At 42.4% G+C, this 17,936-nt stretch overlaps 1 protein-coding gene across 1 annotated transcript; it reads left to right on the top strand.

Moving 5' to 3' along the window:
* Positions 1–633: 633 nt before the first annotated feature.
* Positions 634–8,234, top strand: LOC128708967 (ubiquitin-conjugating enzyme E2-17 kDa). Its single transcript, XM_053803952.1, has 5 exons — positions 634–657; positions 4,965–5,028; positions 6,814–6,845; positions 7,604–7,787; positions 7,941–8,234. Exons 1-5 carry the CDS (start codon positions 634–636, stop codon positions 8,078–8,080), a joined length of 444 nt encoding a protein of 147 aa, XP_053659927.1. The 3' UTR covers positions 8,081–8,234.
* The last annotated feature ends 9,702 nt before the right edge of the window (positions 8,235–17,936 follow it).

Genomic DNA, 17,936 nt, shown 5'->3' on the forward strand with positions numbered 1-17,936 from the left:
ATCTTTTCCGGTTTCCAACCAACACTACCAACCGAAAACAACGGCACATGATCATCAACCCTACTACAACAACCGCCCATGGCATTGTGATTTGCTATGTCGCCCTTCTGATCCCTGCTGGCTGGCTGGCACCGTGCGAACTTCGTCGCCCAATCGTTTCGTCGTTTTAGTGACCTTTTAAATTGAAGTGAACCGCTGGTTTTGGTGTGAGAACACAAACTCTACACAGCCGCGCGCGTACGCCAAGGTGTTGAGCTATTTCCTTTGGCAAAACAACAACAAACACAGTTTTATCGCAGCAGCACATAGCGGAAAACATTTCTCCCGGGTTGGTGTGTGCTTCATACGCGTACAAAAACGCGGAAAGAGCATCTCTTTTCCGGCGCGCTATAGCCGTAAGGACAGTGGGGGCGCTGCCAGATATAGACAAAAAGAACCCAGCTCCTAGTGGTGATCACCAATCAACAAATTAGAAAGCCCGATTGTCCCCCGGTGCGCTGACCGTCAATCAAACAATATAATCCCCCTCTCCTCCACAACACTCTCGTAGGCGAGCGAAAGATCCTTTGTTTGGTTCGGTGGATATCCCCATCTCGGAACGTGTGTACGGCGAGTGGATAAGAAAAAGCAAGGATGGCATTAAAAAGAATTAACAAGGTACGTAATGCGATATCGCGGAAGGGTTTGATTACTACATTCAGGATGTATAATATATTTCACTCTGAGCCTTACTGCAATAGTATTGCTTCCATCCAATGCAACTATAACGTTCAGTTTCAGTTCATGTGCAACTTAGTTCGATCCATTGTGTGGACATAGAAAAATTAGTTTTGTTAAGCAAATTTTGTACATTAAAATATGCTAGCAGTATGAGAAGAGGAAGAATATGGAAGTATGGAAGCATATTTTGTGCGTAATCTATTAATGTCAATGATAAATCTTGTGACCATCAATCAAATCAATGCGATCGTGTGAAGGAAGATTATTAAAGCATGGTAGATACTTTGCCTCATAAGGATATTGTATCCATATGCTTGGGAACAGTTGTGAGCCTAGCTCGCTGCAAATGAGAAAACTATTTTTTGCACTAATTTGTGTTTAGGAAATTCAACCAGGGTTGGATACTACTTTAATTTTCCTTTCTCTTGCTGTGTACTGGTACAATACCTGGACCACTGCGTTGGTTCTCGTCACAGATGAAACGGAATTCCACGTCAGACTCTGAGCTTAACGTTGACGTGAGTTAACGCAACTCGTTGTGTTGGAGCAACAACTGATATGGTACGGACCTGCCAACGCTTTCATAATACTTTCGGACGTGTTTCGAACCTTCCTATCCTTTTTTTTTTATCATGCCTCAAAATATTGTTCCTATCATCGGTATTGTCCCTTGTTGTCTTGTCCTGACCTACCTGAAACAATGAAATGTTCTTGTCCTGTCTTGTCCTACTTAATTAGCACTTTTTTAGTTACGCATACTTATTCCTAGAGGGCGCTCTGGTCGCATGTTTCGAATAAGATTTCGCTCATATTCTTACGTAGATTGTTCTGGTAGCCATATGTGTATATGCAGCTGTACAAAAGCGATAGAAAACAATCCAGTTTTGATGAATTGGTTTAAGCTTTTAAAAATGTTGACACAACACAAAGCAACAGGGAAAGCCTTGATGCTGACGGCCATGAGAGGTGTTCCCCCTCGCTTACCATCATAATAATAACACAAAAAGATGCAAAAGAAGCATTTGCTTTGTTGTTTTGTGCCGCTTCGCAGTGCGATCAGTGTAAGGTGGTGTTGAGGTTAGGTTAGGAAGGAAAATGTCCGGGTCATGTGTCCCACACGCTGCTAAAACTTACCGCGTTCGTGAATAGTGTTGCGAGATAAGACAATATGTGCATGTGTGTGTGTGCGTACGTGGTTAAACTATGTGAACCATTTTCCGGTACGTCGGAAGGACATTTTTCCGGGTCTTGTCATAGCTCAACTAATGTGTGCGATATGGATAAGCGGAATTTGTGTCTGTGTGTATGTGTTTTATGCTAAAATATGTACCCATGTGGTCAATTTTTCAATTCTGCTGGTCTCTGACGCTCATGCACACACGCACAGTGTTGCGGGGATTGCTTTTTTAAGTTTTCATCCGTCGTAGGTCTCTATGGATGAGGGGTTGGAAAAAGAAAACGGATGTATGAAAAACGGTCGTCATAATGGGGAGGGAGAGACACCTGCCAATTGTTTAGCGTCGTGAAGAGCTAGAAAGCCGAGGCCGTGTACTTTCTTTTTTTTACATCCATACACCATGACCGCGACTGAATTGGTGTACGCGTAACGGCATCCCGTTGAAGGAGCGAGCTCTACGTTACGTGCATACACTCTTGAGCACTGGCGGAGCCCACATCGAGCATGAAAAATCGAAGCTCCAAACGACGCGACAAAGCGAGACACCCCGTCCAAAAAGATGAGACAGAGAAGGAAAGATGTATGTTCGAGAACGCGGTCGAGAAAGAGCGAGCAGGACGGATAAATACGGGCGAGAGCAACGACATACCGTCGCGGCTCGATTCGCGCGAGGCTTTCATTTGCCCTGTTGTGCCCTATTGTCGCCCACCATGTGTGTGTGTGTGAATTTTTCTTTAGAGGGTTATTTTATTTTGATGCATTTTCTTCTGACTTTTCTCCCCATCGTGTGGTAAACATCCATGCATGATCATGTGAACGTGTAAATGTTGTACTCACAACCGGCTGTATATCCTTTGAGGAAGCATCTTCGCATTAGCAGGGTATTAAGGGTGCCGGGGCGACCATGGACCATGAACTCGTCCCCTTTCCCTCCCCCCATCTCCCATCACGCCTTTATACATTTCCTTTCTGCGAATGCCATTTGTCTGTACCCTGAAAGGGAGAGAGCATAACGACAAACCAAGATCCAACTTCGCGACTAGATGCAAGAGAGCGACTGAAGCAATAGCAGCGGCCAGAGAGAAAATGTGGGAATTTGCACACACTGTTGTCCGTATCATATGGCATCCATTCTATCCCATCCGTTTGCTTATGACTCCAACGGTGTGGTTTCCTATCGAGCCCTTATGGAGTACCGAGCAGATTGGGGATGTATAGAGTGTTTTGTATGTGTGTGTGTGTGTGTCGTTTCGCACGCGACACGTATGAAGATGGATTGTATGTATGCAGCAGCAAAAAGCATTTTATTGACGCCTTCACATCATCGTGCTGTCATTGCCGCTCAATAAGCAAAAGAGGTACCAGATATATGTAACGTACTGGTCTGGGCATCTTTTACATTTTCAAGACAAATTGTATTCCCCTGAAGGTGTGTAAATGGTCTAAGCAAACTCAACTTTGAACTATTTTATCTTGTTCATTAAAGTAATTCCACCGGATGCAAAAGAAAATAATCCTACGTTTAGATTTGGATAAGAAATGAAAGAGGAACTATCCTAATTTATAGTTTTATCTAGGATAACGGAAAGCAAAAAAGTAGAACCTATTTTGTAAATTGATTTTACTTCGATCATTCGAAAAGGCCATGTTTTAGTTTAAATGATTGCAAAAAAGTTCAGCTGTACGGAGAGAAGTCCTGCTTCGACTACAGTAGAATTGTTTAGCCTTAAAAAAGAAAATCGAATTAGGAAAGAATCGGAATTGGAATGCTTATTTGAGAGTTACGTATTCATACATCTCTAAGAGAGTCAGAGGAAAATGACACAAAACACCCTTGAAGCTAGAACATAGATATTTGATAGATATATATAAATTTTGAAGATTTTTGATCGTGTTGTCAATTCCGATTGCGGAAAACAACCGATAGCCTCAAGGGTAGGAGCTACAAAAACATTACATTTGCTCTTGTACCGAATTCCTCGTAGCGATTAGCGAAAAGCCTGATCTCATCACAACCATTTTTGTCTAGCAACTTCCGCAAACAACAGCGTAGGTGGCTTTTGAGTAGAAACACATTTATCGCAATTAGTGTGGTGGTCTATTTTAGCGATCAACCGATTCCAACAGGGAATAAAAGGAAACATATCTTTCTATCACGCAACGTTTTATGTTCGCTATTTCTTTTCGCAGAAATACGAGGGAATGTTTTTGAATTGTTAATCATTAATTCTAATGCGTAAGGTAGAGAGCCTCATCTTCCAAGGCTCAGGATATCTGCAAGTAGCCTTCAAGGAACTTTTTGAATTTATTCCTCCTGTTTGGCATGTGAATGCGATACAGCACACATCTCCTGTAAACTTACGTCGCTAAATAGGCAAAGGAAAAACTACCTCACCCTACCCCGCCGAATCGTGGTGACGCGCGCACCACACGCACATGGTAGAAAGGCCAAAAGGAATATTATTTTTAGCCCCAGGAAAAGCGGACCACAGAGCGGCGCATTTTCATCATCTTGCGCGTTGGCTTACCAACGATATTTTGCCGGTCCCCTCCCACCCCACTCTCATCACCCGAAATCGTCGAGTGTGCGTTCGCGTTTTCCGTAAACGCAGCGTAATTGTGGGCGTATGAGCACCGGTGTGTAGACTTTACTGTCGGGGGTTTTTTTTTCTAGGTGATGTAAATGAACGAAACTGTAACCAGTTCAGATCAAACAGTTTAAGCAACTGAAATGTAAAAAGTCAATTGACAGCGATGGCAACGGTGACAGAACTCTTTAAGTTGGGTCTGGCGAGTTATGCCACCATCAAGCATCGGCTTGTTGGAAAGGTTTGAGAACAGGATGAACTACCGAAGGATTGAAAGCTAAGCCGTGTTTGTTGGAGGAAAATGGAAGAAAAAACAAGGCGAATACTCTAACGCTCTTACGGTTTATAAACTTTCGTTCTCACACAGGCGTAAACAGGAATGTTTCTGTACAAATATAACTAATGTGAACTTTCTCTATATCTCTTTTCATGCGTTCTCCCACACCGTGGCTCGTGTATGCCGCCAACTCTGTACGCAGGAATTACAAGACTTGGGAAGGGACCCACCAGCACAATGTTCAGCCGGTCCAGTCGGCGATGACTGTAAGTAAAAATGCCATCCCTATCACCCCGAAACGGTCACATTTTGCGTCCGGTATACTCTCACGTGTGGATCATCGGAAGGAAAGGATTAGACATGTGTGGTGGGGTGATGTGTGCTGCACCACCGAGAGTGAAGTTGAAGCTGAAAACCCGCAAAACTGTAGAATATTCAACACAAGAAAAGAAAGAATCCATTTTAAGGCATAAGAGAGAGTAGGCAAAACCTTTTATACACTAATATTTGCATGTTGCAAAACTTGCATTTGCAAACTAGTGTTTGCACAAATAGAAAACCAAGAAAAGGCAGCACATAAAAAGGGTTAAGAAAAGCCTCTTGAGGAATGTGCAAATTATTTGCTTAATTTGTTATCGCTTTCTTTCAACGGGCGCGTAGAAAAGGGTTTCTTCTTTGTTGTTCCAGTAAGCTCTTGCATGCAAACCAGGCAGGTCTTCGGGACGGTCAAAATGTTGTGGTTTTCACCCCAGCGGGAACCTCACCACAAAACGGCGGCTTTGAATAGTGAGAAAATCGAAACGAAGTCATATTGGTGCGAGCGAGTATTTAACGCCACAAGTCAAGGCAAATCTATATCGGCTTTATCTTATCTTATACGAATTTAGTTGGAAATTTATTTCCCATATACGCTCTCGTGGTTTATAATGAGCTTGATCGAGAAGTTTGATAACACAAGACCACTTGCCGCACTGCCTTCAAGGTGACAAACGCAGAAGTAAAAGTTAATAGGAAAGGATTTTTGGATGCTCCTATTGATGCTAATTTTCTAACTGGCCCGGTGTGGTGTATTGATAGCGACAGGACCGGTCCAAACATTCATCCTTACCAATCTCCCGTACGCAGGACTTGGCTATCCAGCTACGGGTAAATAAAGTCAAAGAAAGCCAGAAATGGAAAACCTAGAACGCTTGCGGTTTGTTGTGCCGATGAAGAATTTTCTAACCGTTTGTCGCTTCTTTAGATGAGGTTGGGTAGCGTGCAGTAAACAACACCCCACGTATGGTTATTTCTCGCTTATATGGTGGTTCTGTCCGTTGAAATCCTTCGGTGTGTAGCGGTGTTTAATCCTACATGTCTCGTGGCAACTTATGACGTTCCCATTTTATATCGTCTCATATCTTCTTTCACCAGCAATGACTAGTTTAGATGCGTCTGCGCATACAGGCCGAAAACATACTACTTCCCTTTCTTTGCCACTGCCAGCAGGAAAGGTGCTAAAAGATGGCTATAAAAATGAGCACCCAAGCGTCAGCCGTCAGCCTTCTCTCGTTCTAGCGGCCCTGACCTAACACGACCCAACCGAGCATAGGCATTTTTGTCTCTAGCCTGGTGTTGGTTGTGTGTGTGTATTTGAGTCGTTGAGAATGTAGAAATTTAAATGTGAGAGGGAGAGAGAGAGAGTGAGAGAAATCTAAATTGTCCTTCCTTACAGCTCCTATTAAAAGTTACGGATCAAAATAGTTTTAGATATGTGAGAATGTTTACAGTTATAGATATGTAATATTAGAATGTTTACAATATTGAGTATGGACATATAGTTTACTTAGAAAAGAGAAAGCAAAAATCAATCACGTTTATGCACAGTACTAATTACGTGTATGTACGTGTGTGGGGGAGGATAAACCAAACAAACCACATCAGTTATTACTTTCCTTTCGTTGTAGCATATCACGATGAGAAGGCATACCGGCAAAGTGTGAATTTAGTGTCTTTCGTTTCTCTAAAACGCATTAAACATTAACTTATTTCCGTTCTCTCTACTATTCTAGTGTTCCACTGGCAGGCAACGATCATGGGCCCGGTAAGTCAGTCAACGCGAAGCAAATGTTTGCTGATCAAAAGAAACTTCAAGACCCCACGACTACTAAAACCGCATCTGTTCGCATTTCCGCTTCCGCTAAGCACACACACAGCACACGTGCAAGCAATCACTACTGTAGGGTACATCGGGTCACCATCGCACTATGCAGTTTATTTTTGCAGCGAGCTCTTGTATGAGTGTTACGGGCTTTTGTGCATTATCGTTGCGAAACACACGGTATATGGTGTGTGCACCCACGTGGAAAGATACGGGCGAATGTAGTAGATCTTCCTATCGTGTGATCGTGCATGCTATTTATAGGACAATCGATACGGCATCGACTCCTTTGTGCAATTGTGATTGTTTGCTGTTTTATTTGCTGAATGTTGGGATGCTTTTTTCTCTTTATCTACCCAAAGCGATAGTGCGGTAGTATTCTCATTTGCAGTTGTGGGAAAAAACAATCAAAGATTTTTTTTTAAAATCGTAATTACTTGTGCTATATTTATATTAAACTTCAAGCAATAACATTAATATATTTTGGTTGTTAAACTATTAAAGAAGATATAGCATATAATGTTACAATGTAAAATGAATAGGAAAGTGTTACTGCATTTTACAATTTTCTGTTCAAATCGTTTTGAAAAAAAAAAACGTCGGCAAAGTCATATGGAGTACAATGGGTTGCAATACACATATCGCCTTAATACAAATTCATCGTACTAATTGACACATCTTTTCTTCTTGCAAACTTTCAGCCAGACAGTCCGTACCAGGGAGGCGTATTTTTCCTTACAATACATTTCCCAACAGACTACCCATTCAAACCACCAAAAGTGGCTTTTACGACACGTATATATCATCCAAACATCAACAGCAACGGGTCGATCTGTCTGGATATATTAAGATCTCAATGGTCTCCCGCCCTGACAATTTCAAAGGGTATGTATGATCTTTCGCAACGATCTATATAAGACACCAGTCTATCTATCTTTTAGCTTCTGCAGAATGATCGCTTACGTTTTCTATATATTTTCCCCGCTTTCCAACTCATCCATCCTACCAACCACACGCCCTTTTCTGCACATATTATAGTGTTGTTGTCCATCTGCTCTCTGTTGTGTGATCCCAACCCCGACGACCCACTGGTGCCGGAGATCGCCAGAATATATAAAACCGATCGGGAAAAATATAATGAACTTGCCCGGGAATGGACAAGAAAGTATGCTATGTGATGCGTTCCAGACGAAACATTGCTACGTAAACCCTACACCTACACGAACGACAAACGTAAGAGCAGCAGCGTGCAGTTTACCATCCACTATCCGCGCAACAACACCAGCAGCATAAACATCAGCCAGTATGGTTGTAGGCAGAAGCAGAAGCAGTCCTGGGACGGTATCGATAGAGGTAGCATCATCAAAATTTGCAATAATAGCAGCAGCATTGTGTGCTTGCAGTACCACAAACTGCAACAGCAGCAGCAGCAGAACAAGAAACAACGGGAAAGGAAATTTACAACGGTGCATAACACGGTTATGGATTACTGTCGCTATGCGAGCGGCAGCTCGACTGGCGGTGGATCCTTTAAGCATCGCCATGAACAGTGCTGCAATCTGGTGCAGCAACAACGTCGCACTCTTTGTATGCTGAACCAACAACTAGACAGCATACTTCCGTACTATAATCATCAACGCAATAGAACCGACAGCGAGGCAAACAGGCAGGTCGCTAAAAGCGACTTTACTATGACTGACCAATTTCACAACACCATCCACAGTAACGACAGCAATAATATTACTATCCCTTATTACCGTTACACAGGCGTCGGTATGCCGTTGGCTAGATGCTTCTGGCAGATCATCGTCCAGCAGCACGGTGGTTTTGCTCAACCACCACCGAACAATGGCGACTACGGTTGCTGCTGCTGCGGTGGCAGCACCCACAATCTTTGCTGTCACAATTTCGCATCAACCGCTACTGCTTTTCAGTTTATTTAGACTTTTATTGTGAACATAGAACGCCTGTTTAGTATCACGCGGAATCGAGATGAAAGGCATATTTTTTTGATCCCCCCTCTCCATATTCCCCCCGTCGCGCCATATTTACGTCGCTCAAACGACATAAACGAGCAAGCATAACAAGCTTTCACACGAAACGATACGCAATTCAAACTAAATTAGTACACCGTGTTTAGTTTGGAGTGTCGGGCTACATAATAGAATAATGCTGAGCATAAGCGCGAAAGGGTTAACACAGCGGATGGTTTAAGGACTTTGGGAGGAGAAAGCGAAAATAGCAGGAGGAGAGGAGCCAGGCGGGTAACAGTCGTGTATAGTGGCAGATCTTTATAATTTATTTATTCAATAATTGTTGTCTGCATTACGTTTACCCTGCTAGAGATACCAACAGGCTAGATTTGAAACGCATTACAATCCCCCTCCCACCCCAACTCAGCATTATTTCTCCCATGCCGGTTGTGTCTGTCGAGAAAACATCAAAGACACCCTCGACCCGTCCAGGCACCCACACACACTATGGCTCGTTCACGCAAAAGACGCTAAAAACACTTTCGGCAAAAAGAAAACTCGTTTATGGGGCGACAGAAAAATCTATTGTGTTTGTTTCGGTCGATGGCAATCTAAATCCACTATGCAATGATTACAGCAACAAAAATAAATATATCAAATCCCCGCAGTAAGCTATACTCGCAATACACAATGTTTTGGAAAAAAGGACAGCTCAAAGAAAATCAAAGGAATTCTGCAGACGACAGTTCTAAAAACATGGATACGCACTGAAAAAATAGAGCAAATGGAAAATTTACATGCGTTCACATTACAAAAAATATGATAAACATGCAAATTCCTCTTCCACGCAATTTTATTGCAAACAATTTGCGTCGCGTCTATATTTCAACTCTTCATCATGAAGTATAAACGATTTTTCTGAAGAAATTCGATATAAGCTAAAGTGTTCGGTCCCAAACATTAGCGTAAAGCGGGGAGCTGCTCTACCATTAAACAGGATGATCGCTCTTGGATAGATACCCTGCTCTCGTTCTCCCATTTCTGGCCCCAATCTTGGATGTGTGTGTGTATGTATGTATGTATGTATGTATGTATGTATGTATGTATGCATGCGTTTGATGCACGCATTAAATGCCGAGAAGAGAAGCATTTGCAAAAAAGACCCCTACTGCAACCGATGCTGGATGCGCTAGTGTGTTTTTATCTTGTGTGCATCGATTAGCTTTCCATTCTCCGGTGAGCAATAAGCAATGAATTTGGCTAGTAAAGTAGCCCGCCTGTGTGAGACAAAAGACCGTCAAGATATTCAGTGCGATCACGTAACTCGTTAGTAACTCCGAGGGGCTTTTGATGTTCAAATGAAAATGAACGAAGAAGAAACTTTTTGAAATCCAAAATCATGGTTTATAACTTTTGGCTAGAGCTTTGCTAGTTTTAAAATGGAGGTTTGATAGTCAGGAAATAATATACGACAAATGGTGGATCAATGTTTTGATTACCGGGCCCGGGGAAATTTGGGGCGGCGGGAAAATACACACGGCAGGCAAAAATATGAAACATTACGATTTTTTTTTCTCGCATCCGCAGCTTTTAGAAGGTCGTGAATTGCTTTTCAGACGAACAAAATTGAGTGCTCATGAGCACCCGGTGCGCACGAATTGCAAAGATCGCACTGATACCGACCCGCTTTCGGGACAACACAGAAGGGTGCGCGTGTATGAACCGGGGGTAGAGAGAGAGAGAGATGGAAAGGTGATCTGTTACATACTACTACTACTTCTTCTTCTTTATCGGTACAACAACCTCAAGAAGTCTAGGCCTGCCATTTCTGTGACTTTATTTACCCGTAGCTGGATAGTCCTTGGACTACTAGTTTTAGTCCTGGATTAGTCCTGGAGTCCGTACGGGGGATTAGTCCGGATGGGATTTTGGTTCGTATGAAGACCGGCGCCGCTACCATCATGTCACCGGGCCGCCCCACTACTACTTCTACAACATCAAAAATACCACACAACGTATAATATTCCGCTCCTGATGTATGTGTGCGCATAACACAGAAGAATAAGGGGTAAAATAACAGCCAAGTAGAATTATTAATGAATGATTGGAATACGAACAGACCCTATCAACCATACAGGGGGCCCGCGAGCTATGATTTGACATGTGAGCAGTCCCGTAGGCCCCCAAAAAAATAGTTTGAAATCACTGGGATAGAGGGTGAGAGAGAGAGAGAGAGAGAGAGAGAAAGAGAGACGAAAAAAAAATAAACGAAAGGCGCAGAATGTGAAACGTTTTATTGTGAGATAATAAGAAACTGCGTTACTGGCGTTAGCACGCAAAAACAAGATGAAGAAAAAATTGAAAAACAAAAATCAGTTAGAAAGATTCACGAGACGCGCAGAAGAAAATACTAGTGCAGGATAAATACAAATGCAAGGAAAGGAGTAATTACATATATATTACACGTAAATCAATGGTGTGTTTTCGTTTTCGTTTACTCAAATCGACATCCACAAGCAAGCAGTTGCGCGTATCCGGTTTTTTTTTTATTATTTCTACGATTTTATGTTTTCGTGTATGTGACTCGTCTTACTTCACAAGCATGTGACTTTGCTTTTGTTTTTTTCCAAATCCCTCCCTTTTCTAGGCCTTTCTACACCCCTGCGTAACACGTCGATCGAGTTGCATTGCGGGAGGACGTGCGTACGCGTGTAATGCTTTACGCGACCGCGAAAGCTTACGTTACTACGCGTTACGCGCGCAAGAAAGAATCGTTTCACACTGCCTTCAGCATCATCTTCAGATAATCGACGGACGGATAAGCTTGTTAGCTCTTTTTGTTTGTTTGTTTTTTTTTGCTGAATGCTGTTCTTCATTAATTGATTGTTCTTGAGTGTTTTATACATTGTTTGTTTTTGTTTATTCTTTACTAGCTAGAAGCGTGTGAACTCCACGGTGAACAAAGTTTTCTAAACGAAGAACAAAGCCCCTTTGAGTAAACATATGATGTGTTTGGAGTGTATGACATATAGACCAACACGCCCGTCCCTCCGCGTAAAATTATTTATTTTATTATCGAACATAATTAAAATCAAGCAACCCCCCGGTTCCCCAATCCTTTAGATGTAAGTAAGTAATAATATGGACAACAGCACGTGAAATAGGTCAATAACAATCATATTTATGCTAGCAAATACATTTTATCGGCAAAAATTAAAAGTCTGTTCGGACGGTTGATTGGCCCAACCATTTCGGTTCGCAGCTGAAGCTACTGCTGCTAAAGCGACACTTAGTCGGTCATCTCCGTGTGCAAGCCTCTGCTAAGCAAAGACTTGTGGAGCGTGGATGTGATTCAGGGGGAAAAGGAGGTATGTGTGTGAGCAGTGAGAAGAATGAAATGCATTTGCCAGTCGACTTTGATAAATGATCGAAAGCAAGATATAGTTTTTTTTTTGAGGGTGGTTATCTACAAGAGCAACTCTTTTAATGCAATTGCATTGTGTTTTTCCGTGTTTGAAACACGCTTTGGTTGTCATTCAATGTAAGAAACTTTACCGTGACGTTGCTTTGCATCGTTTGAGGAAGACGTTTTGTACTTTGTTTAAATTTGAAGACGAAATTTGTACTTAAATTAAGGTAATCAAACATTGTCGATAACTGTAGTAGTGACACTAATATAATTTTGTTTTGCTGGACACAACATCCAGTTGGATGGTGATTATCCAGCAGACTATATATAACTGGAATTTTTCATAAAATTCCGAAGTACGTTCGACAATGTTTCGTTCATCCCGAATGGAAGTAATCCAGGAATTCGCATTTTCCAATAAACTTTATAATAGTTTTCACTATTGCAAACGGTGTGTATGTCGGGGCAGTGTTCACATGATGTGCTACATTTTTTGTTCCAATGCCAAAGTTGCCGATACAGACCGATTGCTGTTAGTAAATGTGAGCCTTACATTCACGCTGAACGCACTTTGGAGCAGTACGTGCTACGAATGCTTTCCGTTTTTCTACATGTTTTGGGGGGATGGTGGTGGCGTTCGAAACAAGCAACACAGACTTACAAAGCGACCGAGAGACTTGATTTAAAGTTATACCTACAATAAACTAATATTACACATTGATTGGACTTGAATGGCCTTTAAAGTCCGTGATTCAAATTTACACTCGTTTTCCTTAACCAAGAATTTGAACCTGTGACCATCAACAACTGTTTATCGAACTCCTTGTGTAAAACATGTGTACGTGCAAGGCAACTTTCGAAGTTTTTGTTTTTTTTTTTATATTTGATTGTGTTAGTCCCATTTGTAGTTTACGTTCCTTATCTAAGCTGAGCACTGGTGAGCTACTACTTTTGCGCCTAGTAACGTTATAAACCATATATACCTGGAGTAGTAGAGCAAAATGGCAAATACAAAAACATAAAAAAAGAAACATGCAACAAACATACGACGATACGGCAAACATAAAACAAGCAAAAACAACAACAACAAAAAGTAATACAAATCACATACTAAACGTTTAATCTTTTAGCAAACAAATAAACCTAGCTATCGGACAGGATGTGGTTGCAAAGTGGAAGGTCGTTGTGGACGCCTAGGATGGAAGAATGGAAATCTCCTTCAATAAAAAATACAAAAAATCGAAACATATTAACGGGATAACAACTAAATTGAGTGCGCTTTACTTATCGCATTAGAGCCAAGCAGAGCAAAAAAAAAAAACCAGATAAAACCACCAGATAAACAAACCAGATTTCCAACCCAATTTGCTGCAAACAAGAAAACAAAACGAAAAAAAAAGCATAATTGTGTGATACAGTGCTGCGAACAAACGATGATGCTGCTATGGTGCAAACGAGAACAAGAAGAGAGAAGAAGATAAAAACTAAAGATACACTCTATTGTTGCACATGAAGACGTCTAGCAGAGGAGAGGATGCTACCATGGAAGTATAAGAAGGTTAAGTAATCAAACAAGCTATATAAATACAATTAACAACTCATAGCAAACAAAAAAAAAACAAAAGAACAAAACTCAATCGACATGTAAGTGTATTTATTACAAACTCCTCTTGACACTAATGCGCTGTTATGTGGCTAGGGTTAGCTACGCCCGAAAGTATGCAATCACTTAGCTTCCAACGATCCTGTGTGTTGATTGCCGACCGGAATGAAAGTGTTGCAAAAGACACTGCCCCACTTGTTGGCCGTGCCATTTACGGCTGCCCGGCAGACCCACCCAGCCCATTGGTCCGTTGGAGGTGATTGGGACGAATTGAAGCGAGTATTGCATACCTTCAGGCGCGTGCATGCAATAGAACCAACCCAGCGCAAACAACCGCGATTGGTGGGATGATGATGAACTTATGCTACAAACTACTGATACTGCTGCGAAGGAAACCTTAAGGGCTGCTGCTACCATACGCTGGAGGAAGGGTATGGGTGGGAGGGTCGTGGGAAGGAGGTGGGGGTGGTGGCATCTGCAACAAAAATGCTGCATAATTTAATGTGGGCAGTTGCAAAACAAAAAAAAACACACAAAGTACTGAAGGGATCCGGGGTAGAGCATCCGTCAGGGAACAACAACCAGCTGTCGAAAAAAGTGATGCACCCCTGCTAATCCCCTCAAATCACCCCCATTCTCCCCTGTCAACCTTCCCGCTAGATTATCTTCTGCAAACAATAAAAAAAAAAAACAATACGTCAAACAGGGCTCGGCGGTATTGATAAGCTGGGATAGTGGTGTGCAGGATGGTGTGTACGCTGTACGTCTCTTATAAGTGTAAGGGCACGTGTGTAAGGGTTAATGCCAGGAACAACAGGAGGCAAAACAAAACTAACAAACAAAAAAAAAAACAGGCAAAATACAAGATGCGTAACGAGAACGAGTAACGGAAGGTGAAAGCAAGTGAAATAGATAGAGCGAGAGAGCGAGAGAGAAAGAGAGGGAGAAAGAGTGAAAAAGAAAAGGGAAGAAAGGGCTCGAACAAAATCAGAAAAATGATATGAATCGTGTTTTTTTTTCTATAAGTCAAATTGAATTTAAATTAAAATAAACAGAAAGGAAACCCGACCAGAAGCGGTATAACTCTCTTTGTTTCTTTGTTGATTAGTTAACTATAATTCATATTACCATGTTTGTTTATTATTCTTGCTTCGCTAAAAATAGCTTACAGTTTTTCTGCATTCAAAAGTATAGCAAATCCGAAAGTGAGGTGTATAAATTGTGCGATTGCATTTATTGCTCACAGTGCCTGTGCAGTTGTGTTATGCGTCACAATATGCTCTATAAACACTAAAAGACACAGCGATAGGGGGGTGGAAATCAGCAACAATATGTTTACAACAAATTTTAACTAGTTTCACCTGACCAACCGCAAGATTGTGTGTGATTTTTTCAAATCCCCAGCAAGAAACCGCCAATTTCTACACAGAACTCTCTCTCTTTGCTCGCTGCTCTCAGTGGATCGCTTTGGATACAGTGCCCCACTCTCTGGGCAACAGTAGTGTGCGGTTTCGTTGCGGTTGGCGTTATCCAAAAACTAAATTATTTTTTTTTATTTTTGAATTCATTCAGTTATTTTTAATGATTTATTACTACAAACTGCTAAGATGCTTTTAATAATTATTTTCACTCACTTTTACAAACACAAGTACAAATTAGCATGAAACGATTGCATGCTATCCATGTTCTTAAAGAGTGATATTTAGCCTTGCTGGTAAATTGATCAGAAATTATTTTATCTAGTTTTTAACTTGACATTAGACGTACTGTTATTTCCACTTCGGTATGAATGTGAATGAACCTTTGGATTTATTTGGATGTCTCCGAAACTCTTTTCTGAAGATTTAAAAATATTTGATCCTTAACTTTCACAAGTCCTCAAAGATTCATGAATCTTCTAGTAATCAGTGTTCTTGTTTTGCTTCTGAAATACGAAAAATTGTATACAGGTGAAATAACTTGCAAACAGCAATTGTTCGATTGATTAACCTCGGTTTCGGTACGGTTCGGTTTGATGAATTTTTTGAGAGATTAGCTCATGATTTAGCTCACGACCCCCTACTGCAGCTTCATACGAATGGCTTCGATGTTTCGTTAGAAAATTGGAGATAAATGAGACTCCGCTGCGGCCTTGCGGTTGTTTTGGAAGCTACTGTAACTCGCTCAACCTCCCCCCTATTCGAGTATAGGAGCAGCGAGCGTAGAGGATTTTGGTGCATCGCTCACCGAAACTGGTACCGGGACTGGTTACCGAGCATCACACACTTAGCGTTATAGCGTCGTGTGAAGCAGTGCGGTGCGTACGGTGTGCTGTTCATACACGTCGGTGGTTACAGTGGTTGTGTGTTACCTCTCGTCCGAGACCGGTTCATCCCGTCCGGGAGCATTGACGGTCCGCGTACCGTGTAACGTCCAAGGTAAGTCTGCAGGTTGACGACGCGACATGGAAACTGGAAGCTCAGAACCGAAGCAATGCGAAACAATTGAATATAAAAGTAACAACTGACCGATTTGTGGAGTTCCTTTGCGGCGGTGTAACGAATCGTGCGGTGTCTGCTTTTGCTAAACAGTGAAATATTAAACTCGTTCGTGTGAGGCACAAAACCGCAAAGATGAAAACTCGTCTAAAAATAGTGCTGGAAGTTCCGAATGGCTGTTGTTATTATTCTAATGGAATAAAAACAGACGCACAACATAAAAAAAACCCCCAACAACAACCTCGTATGCAATGCGGATAAACATTGCCGGTAGAGAGCTTTGGGTTCTTCGTAGCGGAGAAGTTCTCACACAAACGAGAGAGACACTACACCAATACGAGCGGAATGCTGAAGCCTTGCAGCGAATAGAACATCGTAGAGCAGTGACGATTGCACCTGTGTTAGGTGCTATGCGTGTATAATCCGCTAGGCTTTGAGATCTTGTACATCTCCAGAAGAAACCCGCAGAACGCTAAAGATATGAAGCTGTCATCCACCGAATCGTGAAAGGTTTACCATAAATTCCCTAATTTCCTGCTTGTGCGCGAGGGTTAACGAAGGTCGTGGCTTGCTTCTGCCGAAAGCCGATGTCTTCCGCACATCGTCCAGTAAACCCCCAGTAGCTAACCGCTGATAAGTATCAACCCGATACGTTGCAGTTACTGATCGTGATAAGGACGATTCGGTCGAACCCGATGTCCGGGTTAGCCTCTCGGGCTTACACAACCGTTGTGTGGCGGCATCACGCGTTGTCTTTCTGCTATGATTCGAAAATCAAACATCACGGTTCAGCATCCAGCTGCCCGTTAACGTCACTCGCGCTCTCACACTCTCCGCTGCGGCGGATGATGCAGTTTTGAATTGCACCAACGATTGTGGCTGCCCGCCGCCTCGGGTTGAATCGAAGGCCGGAAGCAAATTTGCACGCGCAGAAGATTTCCCTTTTGTTTGCGGACGTTTTGTGTGTCTGCCGTCCATTGGCTGTTGCTTTATTCGGTAGGTGAAAGCACCAACAACAACAACAAAAAAACGCCCCCCGGCAATTAAAATGGTTAAGTTCCGTGGAGTGTTGACCGGCTGAACTTCAGCGTACACCGGAGGGGTCGGTTGTGTGCACTGTTGGTAAAATGCTACTCCAAGTGCAAAACTTCCGCTTTGCAAAGCCCTTCTTGACAGGTGCGGGCAGGGTTTTGGAGGGTTGCCCGACGCTTTCTCTTCTGCGACTGTGCCGAAACTTCGAGCTGACCACAGTACCATCAACGGCATCCATCCTCCAGGACCCCTTCAATCGAGGATCTGTTTCGCAGAGACGAAGAAGTCGGTTGCACTAGCCGGAGAAAGTGTTTTTCTGTTTTCCCTTGGGGTTTTCTCCCCCCAATTTCGGTACGTACGGGTCCCATTAACGTCCCTTTGTATTGATTTTTTGCAGATACCCGGTACGGTAAAGTGCCGCGCACAGCGCAAATAATCGGCTGCCTAAGCACCGTCCTGCGTCAATCAAAACCAACAAAAAAACAAAAAACATTGTCATCTGCGTGATCAACCAGCCACCCCTTTCTTGTGGTTAGCAGC

The sequence above is a fragment of the Anopheles marshallii genome, chromosome X (assembly GCF_943734725.1).
Source record: "Anopheles marshallii chromosome X, idAnoMarsDA_429_01, whole genome shotgun sequence".
Lineage (NCBI taxonomy): Eukaryota > Metazoa > Arthropoda > Insecta > Diptera > Culicidae > Anopheles > Anopheles marshallii.

What these genes read in the sequence shown, in the direction of transcription:
- LOC128708967 (XM_053803952.1), top strand. Translation starts at nt 634, where the DNA reads ATGGCATTAAAAAGAATTAACAAG. An exon ending in AGGCAACGATCATGGGCCCG is followed by an intron (nt 6,846 to 7,603) that starts GTAAGTCAGTCA and finishes GCAAACTTTCAG; the next exon opens with CCAGACAGTCCGTACCAGGG. An exon ending in CGCCCTGACAATTTCAAAGG is followed by an intron (nt 7,788 to 7,940) that starts GTATGTATGATC and finishes CACATATTATAG; the next exon opens with TGTTGTTGTCCATCTGCTCT.